This window comes from Microcaecilia unicolor, chromosome 1 (genome assembly GCF_901765095.1).
Source record: "Microcaecilia unicolor chromosome 1, aMicUni1.1, whole genome shotgun sequence".
Lineage (NCBI taxonomy): Eukaryota > Metazoa > Chordata > Amphibia > Gymnophiona > Siphonopidae > Microcaecilia > Microcaecilia unicolor.
The window spans coordinates 387,721,286-387,739,379 of record NC_044031.1 but is presented as its reverse complement, the minus strand read 5'-3'; the positions used below and the strand labels follow the sequence as shown (position 1 = coordinate 387,739,379).

The window sequence follows — 18,094 nt, the reverse complement described above, 5'->3', positions numbered from 1 at the left end:
TCGGTGCCAAGAGGATCGCTCCCCCCCTCCCCCCCCAATACAGGAGGTGCCGATGCATCGGTCTCCTAGCAGCTTGATACCTGCTCCCAAGCCTCTACAGATTCTGACACTGCCTGTTCCACCGACCCCGATGGTGGCTCTCAACGAGCGCATCCGGGCCATGTTTCCAGAACTTCTAGAGGGACTGCTGTGTCAGTCAGCTTCAGTGTTGGGGTGCTTGCGCCTTCTGTACCATCTGCTGCAGCAGTGTATGACCCTTCTCCTGCGGTGAGGTCTCCGACTGCAGTGCCGCCTGCTGCATCGGCGTCGGCTGCCACCCAGGTCGACTCCTCTTCGACGTCGGTGGAGGGAGCTTCGACGCGGTCGGATCAGGCGTCGGCCTCTCGACATCGCCATAGAGGACATCGTTCTTCGGCGTCAAGGCAGGTTCAGTGTCGAAGTACCTTGACACAGGCTTTTTCCGACACTGAGCAGGAGCGTTCGTGGGAGTCAGAGGAAGATCCCAGGTACTTTTCTTCTGATGAGTCTTTTGGGATTCCCTCTGATCCTTCCCCTCCGCCAGAGAGGAGACTATCTCCACCAGAGAGTCTGTCTTTTTCCTCTTTTGTCCGGAAAATGGCTATGGCTATTCCTTTCCCTGTAGAGGTTGAGGATGAGCCCAGGACTGAGATGCTCAAGGTCCTGGATTATTCTTCTCCACCTAAAGAGGCTGTAACAGTTCCTCTGCATAAGGTACTGAAGGAAGTCCTTATGCGAAACTGGTCGGCCCCTCTGTCTGGCCCTGTGATCCCGAAGAAAACTGAATCCCAATATCGGATCTACAGTGATCCTGGATTGATGAGGTCTCAATTACCCCACAATTCCATGGTGGTGGATTCTGCCCTCAAGAGAGCCAAGACTACTAGAGACTATGCTTCGGCGCCCCCAGGCAGGGAAACTAGAACTCTTGATTCTTTTTGGAGGAAGACGTATCAGGCCTCTATGCTCACCGCAAAGATTCAGTCATACCAGCTCTTAATGAGTGTGCACTTGCGGGACTCGATACGGCAACTGTCGAGCTTGGTTGATGCACTCCTTATGCAGCTGGCCGAGCCTTTTCGCCAGTTGGTCAGGCAGCAGAAGGCGTGTCAAAAGTTCCTGGCCAGGGGTACGTTTGACACTTTTGATGTAGCATCCAGGATTGCTGCTCAGGGTATAGTGATGTGCAGACTCTCATGGCTGTGTGTCTCTGACCTGGATCATTCGGTCCAGCAGTGAATGGCGGATGTTCCTTGCTAGGGGGACAACCTTTTTGGTGAAAAAATAGAGGATCTTGTTGATCAGATCAAGAAGCGTAATGATGCTGTGGATTCTCTCTCCCACTGGGTGTCTTCTGCTACAACCTCCTCATCTAGGAGGTGTTTTGGGGGGAAGAGGAGTGCTCCCTATTCCTACCTAAGCGTAGGTACACTCCTGCATCTCAGCAGCCTGCCCAGGCTCAGCCCCAGCGTGCTCGTTCTCGTCAACACCGTGCGTCTAAGGCCCATTCTGCTCCACAGCAAAAGCAAGGGACGGGCTTTTGACTGGCTCCAGTTCAGCACAGCCTCAGTAAAAGTGTCCATACCGGACGACTTGCCGGTTGGGTGGAGGTTGATATTTTTTCACCAAAGGTGGCCTCTCATAACCTCCGACCGGTGGGTTCTTCAAATAGTCCGGTTAGGATACACCCTCAATCTGGAATCCAAACCTCCAAATTGCCCACCGGGAGCTCATTCTTACAGCTCCCAGCACAAACAGGTACTTGCAGAGGAACTCTCCGCCCTTCTAAAGGCCCAAGCGGTCAAACCCGTTCCACCACGGGAAGAAGGGCTGGGATTCTATTCCAGGTACTTCCTTGTGCAGAAAAAGACAGAGGGGATGCGTCCCATCCTAGACCTAAGGGGCCTCAACAAATTCCTTGTTCAAGAAAAGTTCAGGATGGTTTTCCTGGGCACCCTTCTTCCCATGATTCAAAAGAGCGATTGGCTGTGCTCTCTGGACTTAAAGGATGCTTACACATACATCTCGATACTTCCAGCTCACAGGAAGTATCTTCGATTTCAGCTGGGAATGCAGCACTTTCAGTACCGTGTATTGCCTTTTGGTCTGGCGTCTCCGCCCAGAGTGTTTACATAGTGTCTGGCTGTAGTAGCAGCGTCGCTACGCAGACTAGGAGTGCATGTGTTCCCTTATCTCAACGATTGGCTGGTGAAGAGCACCTTGGAGACAGGCGCTCTACAGTCCATGTGAATGACTATTCATGTGCTAGAGCTACTGAGCTTCGTGATCAATTACTCCAAGTCCCATCTCACCCCATTATAAAAGTTGGAATTCATTGGAGCTCTGTTTGAACACAAAGACAGCTCGAGCTTGTCTTCCCGACGCAAGGGCAGACAACCTTCTGTCCCTAGTGTCCATGGTTCAAGCGTCTCAACAGATCACGGCTCAACAGATGATGAGACTTCTGGGACACATGGCCTTCACAGTTCATGTAACTCCCATGGCACGTCTACATGTGAGATCAGCTAAATGGACCCTAGCTTCCCAGTGGTATCAAGCTGCAGGGGATCTAGAGGATGTAATCCAACTGCTCACCAACTTTCGGAATTCCCTTCAGTGGTGGACGATTCGATCCAATTTGACCTTGGAACGTCCATTCCAAATTCCCTCAGCCACAAAAAGTGCTGACGACGGATGCATCCCTCCTAGGGTGGGGAACTCATGTAGATGGGCTTCACACTCAAGGAGTTTAGTCATTTCAGATCAACCTCCTGGAACTGCGAGCGATCTGGAATTCTCTAAAGGCTTTCAGAGATTGGCTGTCCAACCAAATCATATTAATTCAAACAGACAATCAGGTTGTGATGTATTACACCAACAAGCAGGGAGGCACAGGATCTCGCCCTCTGTGTCAGGAAGCTGTCCAGGTGTGGCTTTGGGCGCACCGTCACGGCATGTTTCTGTAACCACTTATCTGGCAGGTGTAAACAACAGTCTGCCCGATAGGCTGAGCAGGATAATGCAACCTCACGAGTGGTCACTGAACATGGGAGTAGCCCGCAAGATTTTCCGAGCATGGGGCACCCCCTCGGTGGATCTTTTTGCCACTCAAATCAATCACAAAGTCCTTCAGTTCTGTTCCAGGCTTCAGGCCCATGACAGACTAGTGTCAGATGCCTTTCTCCTGCATTGGGGAACAGGCCTTCTGTATGCGTATCCTCCCATACCTCTAGTAAGGGTTTGCTGAAACTCAAGCAAGACCGTGGAACCATGATCCTCATTGCACCCTCCTGGCCGCGTCAGATTTGGTTCCCTCTTCTTATGGAGTTGTCCTCCGAAGAACCTTGGAGATTGGCATGTTTTCCGACCCTCATCACCCAGAACGAGGGGTCACTTCTACATCCCAACCTCCAGTCTCTGGCTCTCACGGCCTGAATGTTGAGAGCATAGAATTCGCCTCCTTGAGTCTTTCAGAGGGTGTCTCCCGAGTCTTGCTTGCTTCCAGGAAATATTCCACAAAAAGATGTTACTCTTTTAAATGGAGGAGGTTTGCTGTCTGGTGTGACAGCAAGGCCCTAGATCCTTTTTCTTGTCCTACACAGACCCTACTTGAATACCTTCTACACTTGTCAGAGTCTGGTCTCAAGACCAACTCCGTAAGAGTTCACCTTAGTGCAATTAGTGCTTATCATTGCCGTGTAGAGGGTAAGCCTATCTCTGGACAGCCTTTAGTAGTTCACTTTCAGTTGAATTTTCGAAAGAGAAGGGCGCCCATCTTCTGACACAAATCGGGAGATGGGTGTCCTTCTCAAAAGGTCACCCAGATGGGCATAATCGAAAGCCGATTTTGGGCGCCCTCAACTGCTCTCCGTCGCGGGGATGACCAAAGTTCACGGGGGCGTGACTGGGGCGTGCTTAGGAGATGGGCGTCCTCGGCCGATAATGGAAAAAAGAAGTGTGTCCCTGACGAACACTGGGACGACTTTACTTGGTCCATTTTTTTTCACGACCAAGCATCAAAAAGGTGCCTGAACTGACCAGATGACCACCAGAGGGAATTGGGGATGACCTCCCCTTACTCCCCCAGTGGTCACTAACCCCCTCCCACCATAAAAAAGAAAGTTTAAAAATACTTTTTTGCCAGCCTCAAATGCCGTACTCAGGTGCATTGCAGCAGTATGCAGTTGCCTGGAGCAGTTGTACTGGGTGCAATGTACTTCAGGCAGGCAGACCCAGGCCCACCCCCCACCACCTGCTGCACTTGTGGTGGTAAATGTGAGCCCTCCAAAACTCACCACCATCCCACTGTACCCACATGTAGGTGCCCCTCTTCACCCCTTAGGGCTATGGTAGTGTTGTACAGTTGTGGGGGGGGGGGGGGATGGGGGGCTCAGCACACAAGGTAAAGGAGCTATGCACCTGAGAGCAATTTTTGAAGTCCACTGCAGTGCCCCCTAGGGTGCCCGGTTGGTGTCCTGGCATGTCAAGGGGGACCAGTGCACTACGAATGCTGGCTCCTCCCACGACCAAAGGGCTTGGATTTGGTCGTTTTTGAGATGGGCGTCCTTGGTTTCCATTATCGCCAAAAACCGGGGACGACCATCTCAAAAACGACCTACGGATGACCATCTCTAAGGTCGACCTAAATTTCATGATTTGGGCGTCTCCAGCCGTATTATCGAAACGAAAGATGGACGCCCATCTTGTTTTGATAATACGTGTGGCCCCGTCCCTTTATGGGACCGTCCTGCAAGGACGCCTTCATGAAAACTTGGGCGCCCTGTTCGATTATGCCCCTCGTTATGAGGCTTGCTTTTGTTAAAGCCCCCTGTCAGGCCTTCACTAGTGTCATGGGATCTCAACGTCGTTCTCACCCAGCTGATGAAAGCTCCTTTTGAGCCACTGAATTCCTGCCATCTGAAGTACTTGACCTGGAAGGTCATTTTCTTGGTGGCTGTTACTTCAGCTCATAGAGTCAGTGAGCTTCAAGCCTTGGTAGTGCATGCTCCTTATCTCAAGTTTCATCACAACAGAATAGTCCTCCATATTCACCCTAAGTTCCTGCCAAAGGTAGTGTCGGAGTTCCATCTGAACCAGTCAATTGTCTTGCCAACATTGTTTCCCCGTCCTCATACCCACCCTGGCGAAAGCAGTTTGCATACCTTGGACTGCAAGAGAGCATTGGCCTTTTACGTGGGGTGGACAAAGCCCTTCAGACAGTCCGCCCAGTTGTTTGTTTCTTTCAACCCCAACAGGAGAGGAGTCGCCATCGGAAAACGCACCATCTCCAATTGGCTAGCAGATTGCATTTCCTTCACTTATGCCCATGCTGGGTTGAATCTGGAGGGCCATGTCACAGCTCATAATGTAAGAGCCATGGTGGCATCAGTGGCTCACTTAAAGTCAGCCTCCAATGAAGAGATTTGCAAGGCTGCAACGTGGTCATCAGTCCACACATTCATTTCTCACTACTGCCTTCAGCAGGATACCTGACGCGACAGTTGGTTTGGGCAGTTGGTGCTGCAGAATCTGTTCGGGGTTTAGAATCCAACTCCACCCCCCTAGACCCATTTGTGTTCTGTTCCAGGCTGCAGTTGTTTATGGTTTCAAGTCAATCTCTGTTATGTCCTCGCCGTTGTGAGGCTGAATTGACCAATGTTCATTGTTTTGAGTGAGCCTGGTTGCTGGGGATACCCTACATGTCAGAACAAGCAGCCTGCTTGTCCTCGGAGAAAGCGAAGATACTTACCTTTAGCAGATATTCTCCGAGGACAGCAGGCTGATTGTTCTCACAAACCCACCTACCTCCCCTTTGGAGTTGTTGTTTGTTTGTTTCTATGCTTTTTCATTAAACTGAAGGGACATGCGACGGGTGGGAAGTCATGCGCGGTTCTTGCACCAGAAGGCTCGGGCAAAACTTTTTATTTTTGCTGGGAGAAAAATTTTCCATTTCTTGGGCCGAACTGAACGTCGACCCACATGTGAAAACAATCAGCCTGCTGTCCTCGGAGAACACCTGCTACAGGTAATTATCTTCGCTTTACTGTTGGCCTTAGCATGTACCTATTTTCCCCATTTTTGTTTCAGTAAACCTGGTAGCTAGGGATTCCCATATGTGGAATTATTGTGACCTGCTGTTCCTCGGAGAAAGCAAAGTTACTTACCTGTAGCAGGTGTTCTCCAAGGATGGCAGGACATATATTTCCACATACTTATGCTCCTCCCCTAGGAGTTGCATTCTCTTAGGTAAAATATTAGGCTGCCTTGGCCCCGCTCTATACTCTCAGAGGGGAAGGTGTGTGCATGTGCAGTACTGCTTCAAAAAACTTCTAGATTTAGAATATTGGGGAGTGTGTCTGTACTGGGCTCCATCTGATGACATCACCCATATGTGGACATTTATGTCCCACTGTCCTCAGAGAACACCTTCTACATGTGAGTAACTTTGCTTTTTCATACATAAAACTAGGTGCTATTTTAACTAGTGCTGGTCCTTATTTTAAAAGCTCTATTCGCAATTGAGACATGTATAGCGAATAAACCTTGAAAACCCAGTTTTAGAAAGCCAGGATTTATATGTATAAATCTGCAATAGCGCATAGTGGAGGAGTGGCCTAGTCGTTAGAGTGGTGGACTTTGGTCCTGGGGAACTGGGTTCGATTCCCACTGCAGGCACAGGCAGCTCCTTGTGACTCTGGGCAAGTCACTTAACCCTCCATTGCCCCAGGTACAAATAAGTACCTGTATATAATATGTAAGCCACATTGAACCTGCTATGAGTGGGGTACAAATGTAATAAAAATAAAAAATATGGCAAGGGGACAAGGTTTAGATGGGACTAGGGCAGGACCAAAAATATACATGTATTCCCCATTTCAGAAGGATAATGCACATCTATGATCATTGTGATCAACGTCAGAACTTACTGCTGCTCCGTAGTTACAGGTTTTGTAAAAGGACTCATTGTGGGCAACCCTGTACAGGAAGTATTAGGAAATGTCACCCCCTTACTCCCCTAGTGTTTTTTCCCTCAGAATTGACTGCGCTGAATGATTATGGGCTCTGTACTTAATGGGCAGATTTCAGCATGTAGGTTTTCAAAATGGCACACACACATGTCTCTGTGTCAGCACTTATACCTCTAGGTTCTGCAATACCAATTTACATGTGTAAGCGCTGAGACACATAGAGTGGCATTTTCAGAAAAACTTCCAAGTCAGAATTGGGACATCCTTCCTGGCAAGGGCAAGGGGGGAGGGAGAGGGTAGTTGGGGAACATGTTTATGGCAATAGATCTTGGGAAACTTTTTTTTGTATTATGATGCATTATTGGCTGATGTTTTGTAGATGGCTTTATGGAAAATAATAAAAATATGTTAAAAAAAAAAAAAGAATTGGGACATCCTGCTCATTACATCCAAAAAAAACCATCCATCTTACAGCTTTTTCAAACATGAAAAATAGCGGGATTTCCCGTTTGAAAATACGTAAGAGGGATGTTTTTGTACTGTAGTAAACGTGCAAAATTAGCAGCCATTTTCCAAACTGAAACATCCAAAATATGAACACCAAAAAAGCAAATGATCTGTCTGGGATCATTTGTACAAAAATGGCCACACAGACGTCCCTTCATAGCAGAGAGGGCAGCCTAGTGGTCAGTGCAGTGGACTTTAACAAATGGCACCCAGGTGCAAATCCCACCTTAACTCATTTATTTACTTATTTATTGTTAGCTCTCCAGGCACAGAAAAAAAACTACTGTATATAGCTGAACACCACTGCAATAGCCTTCAAGTCTGCAGATGTCTCCTATATGTAGGTACAGAATGTATTTTGTATTTGGAGGGCTCATAATTTCCACCAAAAAATAACTAGTTATAGTGGATTTTGGACCTAGATCCCATTGAGTACAGTCCACTGCACTGACCACTAGGCTACTCCTGGGAGCTGCTTGCTGCTCTGTTGGGTATGCCCATAATACCTGAAGCCATCCTAGCATCTGTTATCCCCTTTCAATTTCACGTATTAAGAGGGTGGTAGGGGACAGCATCATCTGGGGGATTATGGAGGGGTCATGCCTTAATCCCTCCAATAATGAACTGGTAATCAGAGCACCTTATTGTTACTTGGATGTGATTGAAACAGCTGTAAATACAAATTACCTTTTTTCACTTGGACATTTCTTTCTGTTCCAATATCTTTGAAAGACATCCTAATTTTTGGCCAGACATAATCCTGTCCAAAAAACACGCCTCCAACACGCCCCTTGGCATTTGGATGTTTTTGGCAGATGGACTTTTTTTTTTAGCCATTTTGAGACATCTATGTGCTTCAAATATGAGCACCTTAGACATAAATATTGCCTAGTGACCTCTGTTGATGTTTTAGACATTGAGAATTGCAAAATGGTTGCTTCTGACAAACATAACTGGTGCATACCCATGCATTTTTGCATGTATTTTAGAAAAGGCTGTTTGGCAGAGCTTCCAAGTTACCCCCCAGAGGGAGATTTTAGGTCACTTCTGGACTTCTTCCAACCTCATCATGGTTCATTATGGGACCTCTGGCACTAATTTCAATGGGTAGAATCAGGGACTTCAAATGCCACATTGTTTTGGGATGTAAAAACCATAACTAGCCAAAACGTCTCCCTCCTGGAACTGGGTAACCTGGCAATTCTGACATTGGTAGATCATTTTCTACTGGAATTTGACACATCCCAGTGTGGACATCTTAATTCTGATTTCTACTTTCTTTCTAAAATGGGGCTACATGTATTCTGTCTTTTCAGGATTTTTCCTTTTATTACCCTTTTCTTTTAAATAAATACCCTTTCAGTGTTCAAGAAAACTTCCTTACTGCCAAACTTTATCTGTTTTAAACTAGCCTTTCCTAAAACTTGATTCTCTTGTTCTGTTCTTGCTCTGGGTATCCTCTGCTATGCACCATCTTGTCCTGATTTTGTCGTAAGGCACACTGAAAACTACAAATAAATTCTATGAATGTATGAATATGTTGTAATTGTTGTACTATTCAGGAACTTAATAAAAAGTGGGATGACCCAATAGCTTAGTGGAAGAGCTTGGGTTTGATTCCATAGTCAAATCTTCTGCTCCTTATACTGTCCAGAGCTGGAGATGTTGTGGAGTGACTTACCAGTCACTTACAACCCCTGGGAAGGAAACAATCATCATGCAATAACCTCATGTAGAGGCTGGATTTAGGACCCAAGATTGTAGGGTTCCAGAAAGAACCCTGGTGTGTGGTTTCCAGATGAGGACAGTCACCACTGGTCTGCTTGTAGATAAGTTGCAAGTTGATACAAAATATAGGAACATTCCCTCGGTAGTTGCAAACTAAAGCTCAATGCACTAGATTCCAGCCCTGGGTTCAGTTGAGCTGGACCTCTAAAGGAGCAGGAGGAAATGGCACTGTTCAAAAGAAACCCATGAACAACTCCTCCAACAATAAAGATTTCCAGGATAAAGCATTTCTTGTCAGTGGCCTGATATAGATATATATTTTCATTCTTTCCACTGTAAGAAATAATCTCTTTGTTGACTGAAATGTTTTCTTTAACATACAGACTGACCCCAAAATATTTCTTTTCAGAATTTCGGACAGGCAAAACCCAGCTATCTCATACTCTTTGTGGTAAGTACATTCTGTGAAACTGCAATGGAAAACATAGGTAAGAAATTATGTAAGGATCAGCAGTTAAGAATGTAAAACAGGAAAGACAGTTCACAGGGAAACAAAAAGGGTAAAAGGATGTGAAGAAGAAATTGGATAAGAGGAGAATGGATGTAAGTGGAATCTATCTTTTTGCAAAGGATATCATGTTGAATAGAATCAAACTTTAATCATATAGTGGATTTTTTATGCATATATGCCAGTGTGCTTGAGTAAAGTGCTTCTTATAAAATTACCTCCTGTGTGTGCACTTGTACATGACTCAGGTATAGCTGTTTTACATATAATCCCCCAGATTCTGTAAAGGAAACCCAAATTTGGGCACCGATCCCAGATTGGTGCCCAAATAATTAATTAGTGGGCTCCAATGATTTAATTATTGGAGCTAACAAGCACTTAATTGTCACTAATTATGTTTTAGGCACTGATCTGCCTGTGCACTATTCTCCGAGGGTAAGCAAGCTAATATTCTCACATGTGGGTAACGCTGTCCGGAGCTTGTAACAAGCTTTCACAGAGCTCCACCACACATAAGCGAGTGCCTTCCTGCCCTTAACGAGAGCGAAGGACCAACAGTTTCTTTTTTTCTGTAGTGAGGAGAGAACGTGTTTCTTCTTCTCTCCTCACAACCTCTGGTTCGGTTTTACCAGAGCTTCTTTTTGTGCCTTCTTTTCTCATTCAGGTTCATTTTCTGCCCATTCGTTTTTTCTGTTATTTTTTTCTTCTTTCTTCCCTTCCACCGTGGAGTGGAGGTTGGCCCACCGTTCTTCTCTGCCAGTCCGGCGCTCGCAGCAGAGTACAGGGCTGCTCCCTTCGTGGGGTCCTCAGGGCCCTCCTCCTCCTTGCCTGCCTGCACCCCCAGCATCTCTGACCTGGTCTAGGAAGCAGCCGCAGCCACCATTGAGTCTCCTTTTTCTTTCGAAAGTTTCCAGTCTCTTCAGTGCCACTTCTGATGCTTTCAGACTGGTTTTTAGCACTGCGTCGGCATCGAGGTCTGCAGTGTCATCAGTGATTGCGTCGGCATTGAATGGTGGAACTTCAGCATCCTCCTCGTCAGTACCGAGGATCGTGGATGCCAGCATCGGTAGACGTATCACAATCAATCTCCCTTGATACACAGTGCCAGAGCCTCCGGGACACCAAGGCATTGATGCCAGCACAACATCCAGCAGCTGGCCCTGCATGGGTCTGTGATCAACAGGACCAGATTCCTTGCTCCCTGAGCTGGTGGCAGATGGAGTGCATCAGCGTCAAGGGTGCTTGTGCCTGCCATGCTCCTCCACTCAGCCCCGCACGGTCTGTAGCCTGCGGTGAGGCCTATGACACCAATACTGCATGTGGCACCTGTTTTTGATGCCCGTGTCTGTCAGCATCAATACAGGGAGTTTCATCAGAGTTGAGGCTGTGGCCCACTCCTCAGCACCCCTGTTGGCATCATAATTCAGGCAGCCTCGATATTGTCTTTTTACTGATGACTCATTTTTCCTGATGTCGTCCTTCATGTGGGTATATCCAGGTCTTGCTCCTTGAGCTTCTGGCTGGAGAATTCATTACTGACGGAGGTGCTTGCGCCTACCATTCTTCTCAACTCAGTCCCACATGACCCTCAGCCTGCGGTGAGGCCTCCGACGCTGGCATGACATCTGCATCGACCTCCGATTGTGTCAGTCTACATTAGTGCCTGGAGTTTTCGGGGGAGTTGAGGCTGCAGTCCACTCCCCGACACCCTCCCGACATCATGGTTCCTCGAGGTTGAGGCAGGCTCAGTCTCGGCCTGTTAATGCGGAGTTTCTGGCTGACACTGATGAGGGGTATATGGGAGTCACCTGAGAATCCCAGATACTTCTTGAAGAGGAACTTCTGGGCAATACCATCTTGCCCCTCTCCTACATAGGAATGGATGATGTCTCCATCTGCGAGCCTTTCCTTCCCTCTTTTTGTCAAGGCCTTGGTGGCTGCAATTCCAATTGCTCTGGAGGTGGATCGTTCAACTAGGACTTAGAGACCTGGGACTACAAATCTGTTGCTCGAAGACCTGTAATAGTCCTGATCTACCTCTTGTACTGATGTTCTCGATTGGAATTGGAAGCCCACTCTATTGGCTTCACTCTTCCCCATGAGCATCTCCTCTATGCACCGATTTCAGAACTCCTCTGGTTTCATAGGCCTCAGTTGCCTCATCACTCAATGGTGCTTCACTCCATGCTCAGGAGAGCCAGGTCTTCTAGTAGCTATGCTTTGGCATTTCCTGGTCAGACCTCTGTATTTCTTTGGGCAGACAATTTGACACTACGACTATATTCATAACATGCCCTGGTATTTGTTCCGTTTTCTCTCCCAAAAGAGCATGTCCTTTTCCTGGTCGAGCTTCAGAGGGCTTGTCGCATGTTCTTGGCCACAGGGGCTCATGACACTTTTGCTGTGACTTCCAGGATATATACCCACACTGTGGTTGCATGTCTCTGGCTTGTAGGTTCAGCAGGAACTAGTGCCTACCATGAGCAGACCCTTTTAGAGAGCAAATGGAGGGGATCGCTACCCTCATCTAAACATACACAGATGCCTCTTTCTTCCTGGAAGTCTTCCGCAACTTCTTCCTTCTCTAGGCTGAGTCCACTGAGTCTTCTGCAACTTCATCCGCTGCTAGGCTAAGTCCACTGAGCCTAGCAATAAGAAGTGGCATACCCACATACCTGTGCATATTAGGATCTCTCTATGACCTGCCAAAAAAATCTACTAGATTTTTTTTGGCAAGTCATAGAACGATCCTGCTATGCACAGGTATGTGGGTATGCCACTTCTTATTGCTAGGCTCAGTGGACTCAGCCCCATCTTGTCAATGGCATGTATCTCAGCCCTGGACACCTCTTCAGTCACAGCAACGGGTGACTTTCCTACTAGCTACAGGGGAGCATGTTTGCCGTGCCTGTACCTGTTGACCTACTGGTCTGGGGAAGAAGCTGCAGGGTTTCGGATCAGGCTAGTGGCCAACCACTTGCCCGCTGATGGTGATTTACATCAGCTCTCACCTCAAGCAGCTCCTTACGGAGACACTCCTCATCTTTCTAAAGGCCCATGTAGTCAAATCTATACCACCAGGGGACGAAAGCTTGGCTTCTGTTCAAGGTTCTTCTCGGTAGCAATGAAAGACAGGATGATGTGTTCTCTCCTGGGCCTAACAGCCCTGCACAACTTTCTTGTCAAAGTATACTGCAAGGTAGTTTCCCTGACCATCCTACTCTCCATGGTTCAGGGTAATGATTTCCTTTACTTTTTGGGCATACTGGATGTGTATACCTAAGAAATATCTTCGATTTTCACTGGAGGTAGTCCACTTCCAGTACCACGAGCTGCTTTTTGGCCTCGCATCAGTTCCCAGGGTATTCACTCAGTATCTGGGTTGCATGCCGTGCTTATATGTTTTTCTATTTGGATGATTGACTGCTGCAGTGCACATCAACGATCGCTACTTTTAAGTCCATAGGAATAACTCCTCAGTCTTTGGACCGACTGGGGTTTGTTTTACTACACACCCTTAATTCATCTGTTTCCTGTTTCCCATTTGGTGATCATTGGAATTTTGCTGCATACTCATTAGGCTCAAGCATTACTTCCCATGCCAGGGGTCACTGTTTTTCCTCATTCCACTTAGGTTTGAGACCATCAGCAGGTTGCTCTTCACCAAATAACACTCATGCCTTGTTTTCACATGACAACTGCCCAGTGGACTCTACTTTCATAGTGGTATTGGACCATGAAGACCCTGAATGATGTCATCTGACTGTCCCCACAGCTCGTTACTCTCTGTTTTGCTGAACTCTACAGTCCACTGGGATTCTGGAACTGACAGTGGCTGCATCCCATCTAAGTTGGACAGGCTTTACACTCAAGCTACTTGGTTATCCTAGGATATACCTCTCCAACTTCCCTTTTTGAAATTCTGAGAGGTCTGAAATGTTCAAAGCTTTCAGTGCTAGGTTATTCAGCCATTTTGTACTCGTTCCCATGACCATTCAGGTTGCCATGTGCTACCCCGATAAGCAGGAGGGCACCTAAAATACTCTCTGTCAGAGGACCATCCGGATATAGCAGGGGGCTGTCCGTTCAAGACTGCTTCTCAGAGCCACTCATGTTGCAACCACATTCAAGAACCTGGTCATCAGAATCTGCAAAGCCATGCATCCACACAAGTGTTTTTTTCAAATGGGTGTTATGTGCATCATCTTCTAACTGTGCAATACCCCTTTGTTGGATCTCTGGACGAATCACTTCAATCATGCTGTTCCTCAGTTCTAGACCCACAACAGCCTACCATCGGTTCTCTTCCTCCTTCCTTGGGAACAGTTGTTTTCTGTATTCATATCCTCTCATCTCTCTCATAGGGAGGCTTCTATTGCCGCGCAGGCAGGACTGCAAATCCAGGATTCTAGTCGTTCCTTACTGGGTCCGACATATCTAGTTTTCTTTGCTTCTGTACTCTCCTGAGGATTATAGAACTTGGAATATTTTCCAATCCTCATCACACAGAACGAGAGTTTTCTTTTACATCCCCTCCTCCAGTCTCTGGACCACATGGACTGGATGTTCAGGGCTTTGCGTAAGCTTCCTGTGTTCTCCTGAGGGTGTCTCCATAGTCTTGCTATTCTTCTGAAAAACTTCCACTAAGGGGTGATCCTTTTTATAGTGATGGAGGTATGTCGGTTACTGTGCAGGGAACTGAGGGGCCTACACCCTCTCCCTTTCTTCTTGTCCAGCACAACCCTATGATCATACCTTCTCCTCTTTTTCTGAGTTTCGTCTGAAACCTCACTTGGATGAGTTTACCACAAGATATTCAGTGATTCTGATTGTCATGTGAGGGATATTCCCATCTCTTGACAGCCTCTAGTCATTTGATTCATAAGACTAGTTTTTGTCACAGTCTCAATCACACCTTTGTTTCTGTTATGGGACCACAACGTCTTTCTTCCCTTTTACTCACAGCTCCTTTTGAGACATTCGTTTTTCTTGCCTCTTGACATCCTTGGCCTGGACGATCTTGTTTCAAGTGGCGGTTCTTTCGGCTCGCAGGGTCAGTGAGCTTCAGGCCCTTGTGGCGGTTCCATCCTACCCTGATTTTCATCACCATAGACTATTTCTCCGCATGCACCGTCAATTCCTGCCTGAGGTTGTGCGGGGGTTTTTATCTCTATTAGCTGCCTGTCTTGTTAACGTCCTTTCCCATGGTCTCATACCCCTAGTGAGCGTGCACTGCACAGCTTGGACTAGAGGCGAATTTTGTCTTTCTTATTGTACTGGCCTAAGCACCAAGGGAAGTTTTTCCAAACTTTTTGTTTCCTTTCATCCCGTCTGGATGTAGGTTGCCAGCAGGAGAAGCACGATTTCTAATTGGCTGCCAACTTATTTTCTTCTCGTTACGCCCAGGCTGGGCTGACCAGGAGGCTTCTCTAACAGTTCACAATACCTGAGCTTTGGCTTCGCCGTTAGTCTCCATGTGGGGCTTATGTTAGACTGCTATGAAGTCTTCATTCCACTCATTCACATCTTTTTACTGCTATAGGTGCATGTTTTCAGCAGCATGTCCGGTGTGCCCATTTTTATTTTGTCCCAGGCTACACTTTTGACGATTTGCATCTGGATTCAGCTTCATCTATATTCTGACCTCACTATTGCGAGATGTACTTAGTCATTAACTGTGGGTTTCAGTGAGCCTGGTAGCTAGGGTTTCCCTACATGTGAGACTATTATCCTGCTTGTCCTCGGAGAAAGCGAAGATACTTACCTGTGGCAGGTATTCTCCAAGAACAGCAGGCTATATATTCTCACACACCCTCCCAACTCCCTTTGGAGTTGATTCTATTTTATAGAATAAGACAATGTCAGCTTTTGTTGTTGGCTATGTAGTTTTTAGGGGTTTTTATTCCTTGATTTCTTTGTAACACCAATTGTATTCTTTACCCTGGTATGGTGACGCCATATCAGTTCTTTGTAAGACACATTGAGCCTGCAAATAGGTGGGAAAATGTGGGATACAAGTGCAATAAATAAATATAGTGTTTGAAGAGGTAGTGTTGTGGAGAAAAAGGTGATGGTAGCTTTTGTAGTTAGTTGTAGAATTTATTGAAGAGATGGGTTTTCGTTTCTTTTAGGAAGTTGTCCAAATCTTTTTAAAACCCCGCTAAGCTAACTGCTTTTACCACATTCTCTGGCAACAAATTCTAGAGTTTAATTACACATTGAGTGAAGAAATATTTTATCTGATTTGTTTTAAATTTACTATTTTATGGCTTCATTGCATTCACCCTAGTCCTAGTATTTTTGAAAAGAGTAAACAAGCAATTCACATCTACCCTTCCACTCCACTCATTATTTCATAGACATCTATCATATCTCCCCTCAGCCATCTTTTCTCCAAGCTGAAGAACCCTAGCCACTTTAGCCTTTCCTCATAGGGAAGTCATCCCATCCCCTTTATCATTTTTGTCGCCCTTCTCTGTACCTTTTCTAATTCCACTATATCTTTTTTGAGATGCGGTGACCAGAATTGCACACAGCATCCGCTCACAGGACAAATCCCTCCTCTCAGTACCCTTCTCCACCACTGTCAACTCCAGGCTCCGCCCTTTCTGCCTAGCCTCACCCTATGCCTGGAATAAACTCCCTGAGCCCATACGCCAAGCCCCCTCCCTGCCCATCTTCAAATCCCTACTCAAAGCCCACCTCTTCAATGTCACCTTCGGCACTTAACCATTGTACCTCCATTCAGGATATCTAGACTGCCCCTACTTGACAATTGTCCTTAGATTGTAAGCTCCTTTGAGCAGGGACTGTCCTTCTTGTTAAACCGTACAGCGCTGCGTAACCCTAGTGGCGCTTTAGAAATGTTAAGTAGTAGTAGTAGTATTCAAGGTGCAGCTGCACCATGAAGCGTTACAAAGGCATTATAGTGTCCTCATTTTTGTTTTCCATTCCCCCACCCCCACCGCACACTGAGCAGAGGGTTTCAACGTGTTATCAACAATGACACCTAGATCTCTTTCCTGGTTGGTGACTCCTAATGTGGAACCTTGCATCATGTAGCTATAGTTCGGGTTCTTTTTTCCCACATGCATCACTTTGCAGTTGCTCACATTAAACATCATCTGCCATTTAGATGCCCAGTCTCATAAGGTCCTTTTGCAGTTTTTCACAGTCAAGTTTCGATTTAACAACTTTGAATAACTTTGTGTTGTCAGCAAATGTAATTACCTTACTAGCTACTCCCATCTCTAAATCATTTATAAATATGTTTAAAAGCAGCAATCCCAGCATAGACCCCTGAGGAACCCCACTATCTACCCTTCTCTATTGAAAATACTGACCATTTAACCCTACTCTCTCCTTTAACCAGTTTTTTTTTTTTTTTTACTTATTTTTATTGAATTTTAACAAACATAATTCACAATAATGCTTGATAATACACAAATCAGAAACTTTTACATTAACATTATAATTCAAGGAAAAATTTCAACTTAAATATCGACCACTAGTTAAAGAAATTGATCCAAGATGGAAGATTATATACTATAATCTAAAAGAAAATGTATAGGAAATAAACAATAAATGATGCACCTATCCCGGGTAATTCCTCCTAGCTCGAATAACAGTGAACGTATGGGACTATACCTTTACATTTACTTCTTCCCTGCTAACTAGAAATTCCTCCAGCTGATTGGGGTCAAAGAATTGAAATTGTTTTGACTGTAACATTATTCTGCATATACAAGGAAATTTCAATAGGAAACTAGCTCCTATTGCCACAGTTCTTGTACGCAAAGCCAGAAAGGCCTTGCGTCTCCTTTGGGTTTCTCTCGATAAGTCCGGGTAAATTCTTATTTTAGACCCCAAAAAACTTGATTCTAAATGCCTCAATGAGAGTCTTAATACTGCATCCCTATCTAATTCCAAAGCGAATGAAACCAATAAGGTTGCCCTCTTTGTTACAACCTCCAAGGATGATTCCAAGAAGGCAGTCAGATTCATCTCTCCGCCATCCTGAGGTGTTACTCCTGTTACACGAGGTGTATCCGTTTGTAGATAAAAAGCTCGGGTTATAGGTGGCAAAGAGGAGTCTGTCATACCCAAAATTTCAACAAGATATTTCTTCACCATTTGTACCGGTGGAATCAAAGGGGAACTAGGAAAGTTTATAAATCTTAAATTTAATCTTCGAGACTGATTTTCAAGATGTTCCAGCTTTCTAGAAGTAAAGTTCTTGTCTTTAAGAAATGTCTGACCCACCAGTTCCAGTTTAGAAGTTCTTTCAGCAAGAGCTTTTACTTCCATGTTTTGAGAATCAGTCTTTTCTATTAAGGTTAATGCAGTTTCAGATAAAGTCTTTATA

At 45.9% G+C, this 18,094-nt stretch overlaps 1 protein-coding gene across 1 annotated transcript in view; it reads left to right on the top strand.

Moving 5' to 3' along the window:
* Positions 1-18,094, top strand: part of DMC1 (DNA meiotic recombinase 1) — a 506,546-nt gene that overhangs the window by 208,347 nt on the left and 280,105 nt on the right. Inside the window, exon 7 of the mRNA XM_030210749.1 lies at positions 9,631-9,672. Coding sequence (XP_030066609.1) covers positions 9,631-9,672 — 42 coding nt within the window. The remainder of the gene's footprint in view (positions 1-9,630; positions 9,673-18,094) is intronic.